Source organism: Lissotriton vulgaris, chromosome 12, assembly GCF_964263255.1.
Source record: "Lissotriton vulgaris chromosome 12, aLisVul1.2, whole genome shotgun sequence".
In the NCBI taxonomy this organism is placed as follows: Eukaryota; Metazoa; Chordata; class Amphibia; order Caudata; family Salamandridae; genus Lissotriton; species Lissotriton vulgaris.
The window spans coordinates 232,003,368-232,005,469 of NC_141700.1; the positions used below are offsets into that span (position 1 = coordinate 232,003,368).

The 2,102-nt window shown below is 42.4% G+C and overlaps 1 protein-coding gene across 1 annotated transcript; it reads right to left on the minus strand.

The window, feature by feature from the left end:
• Positions 1-753: 753 nt before the first annotated feature.
• LOC147673843 (uncharacterized) lies at positions 754-1,878 on the minus strand. The gene has a single exon (XM_086945536.1). It carries the CDS (start codon positions 1,876-1,878, stop codon positions 754-756), a length of 1,125 nt encoding a protein of 374 aa, XP_086801662.1.
• Between the last annotated feature and the right edge of the window lie 224 nt (positions 1,879-2,102).

Sequence of the window (2,102 nt, forward strand, 5' to 3'; positions counted from 1 at the left end):
AAGCTAAAAAATATGTATGAATGCATATGTATGAATGCCTATAGAGGCCAAAAAAAATCGAGATCAAAAAGCCTTTTGCAAGGCCTCAAAAGTACAAGGATATAGGATCAGGCCGCATAAATTCAATTGTCTGTAAGAAAAAGAGGCACTTATCCAAAACCCAAAGTCATGTGCCATATCAATGTTAATCTCCAAGGTATCTCATGATTGTCATCATCCGAACACAGTTCAACCATCCAATTCAGTAACGGGAAAGTCACGTGCCATAGCAATGAAAATCTCCAAGTCTTATCATGATTGGACAGTATATGCAAAATAAGCAGCAATAGCCTCCAGTATGAAATCACTGCCATCATCCGAAAACAGTTCAGCAATCCAATTCAGTAATGGGAAAGAACACACGTGCTCCTCCAGCACCGGATCCTCTTGTAACATCAGAAGACAACTCGGTGGGTTCTCCAGAACGCTGTGTGCCAGAAAGTCATGCGCCGCTGCAGATATGTCCCATTGACCCAGTAGTCCATGTATCGCTGCCAAGGCCATAACCCTTTCGCCAGAACAAATAAACTCGTGAGCAACTACGGGGCTCATTAGGTGATCAAAATCGACGTCAGGAGAGGTCTCCAAGCATAGACCCAGTCGAAATCGCAGCTCAGGCAATGAAACACAGGTTGGACACATGTGAGGTCGGTGAATCGAAATGATAATCCATAAGCCGTGCTTAAAGTTGCAAGCGGCAATGTTCCATAGCAATCAAGCATCCGAATACGAAACAGTGTCAGGAGGCGTCGAACGGCTTCTTGCGCAGGATGGGCATCCATGTTTTATAAAGCAAAACAATATCAAAACGCCTGCAGCCAAAGCCAGTAAAACAGGGAATCCGCCAAACAAACTTAAAAATATAGAATGGAAAAAAGTGGGAATGATACCAAAAATCTTTTCAAATGTAGTCACGAGGCCACTGCTAACTAATTTAAAAAAATGTGCGAGCCCAGACGTGGAGGAGGCATTAAAGATTAGATGTAGCAGCTCACAGAAATGAAACGGCAAGTCAGTATTTAAAAGTGCCTGCACCTCTGTGCGTGTGTTAGCTATGTTAAGGACATAATTTTCACGGGCCGAGCTCAGGGCCACTTCTTTTTGAGACAAAAGGGCTCTTATTCTGCTCAATCCATTGAACTCCACTCTCAAGGTTGGGATGCGCGGCCAGATGGAAACTTCTGAGTTCCCATGCGTGGGGGGATATAGTACGTTCTTGCAACACACCACACGTTCAGATACAGTTACCACATAAGCGATACCGATTATTAACCCACAACATTCCTCGTTATTTAAAAGCAAATAACTACCATTTGTCAATAATGTAAATGTGGGAACTATTGCCGGAACTGGTGTGCCTTTCAAAGCGCAGGCTAAATTAGGCCGATCCTGGTTACAAGAACCGTGTAACTGGATGTGTCTGCATAATAATGAGCGGTCAGGTGACTGCGTGCATTCTTCACCCTTAAGATTCACTTCTTTTCCATCCTTCAAACATCTGTATGTGTATGGTAAGGACCAAGCCTCATGGAGGAATGCGCTGCCCAGTGGTTCATATCTCCCTATAGCAATATACCGCATACAATTAGTGAATTTGTACAAAGCAAATGGTAATGTAATTAATCCATGGATAAGCCACGTTGCAGCAGTGGCTTCAGCTACAGAAAAAGGTAAAGATTCTAACCGTTCAATATGTAACATTGAAAAAGATGCATCACGCATTGAAAGCATGCGCTGTTTATCAGTCAAATTAAATGGGGCAAACAGGGAAGAAACGTTCATATAGCTCCAAGGCACTCGACATGACTTAAGTGTTTGCAGGGTCCAGGCAAACTGCATCACAGAACGCCATTGATTTTGACCATGGTATAATACAGACACCTCATCATGCACAATATCTACAACTGAGGAAACAATATTATTCAACATGTAAATTCTGGAAGAAAGCATGTTAATACTGTTATCGACCACTGCAAGCACTTTTTCCAAATTAGCTTGGTCAATAGCTCTTAAGCGTTTAGCAGCCTTAATCTGTGAAAATTTCCAAATTTCATTGTACACTG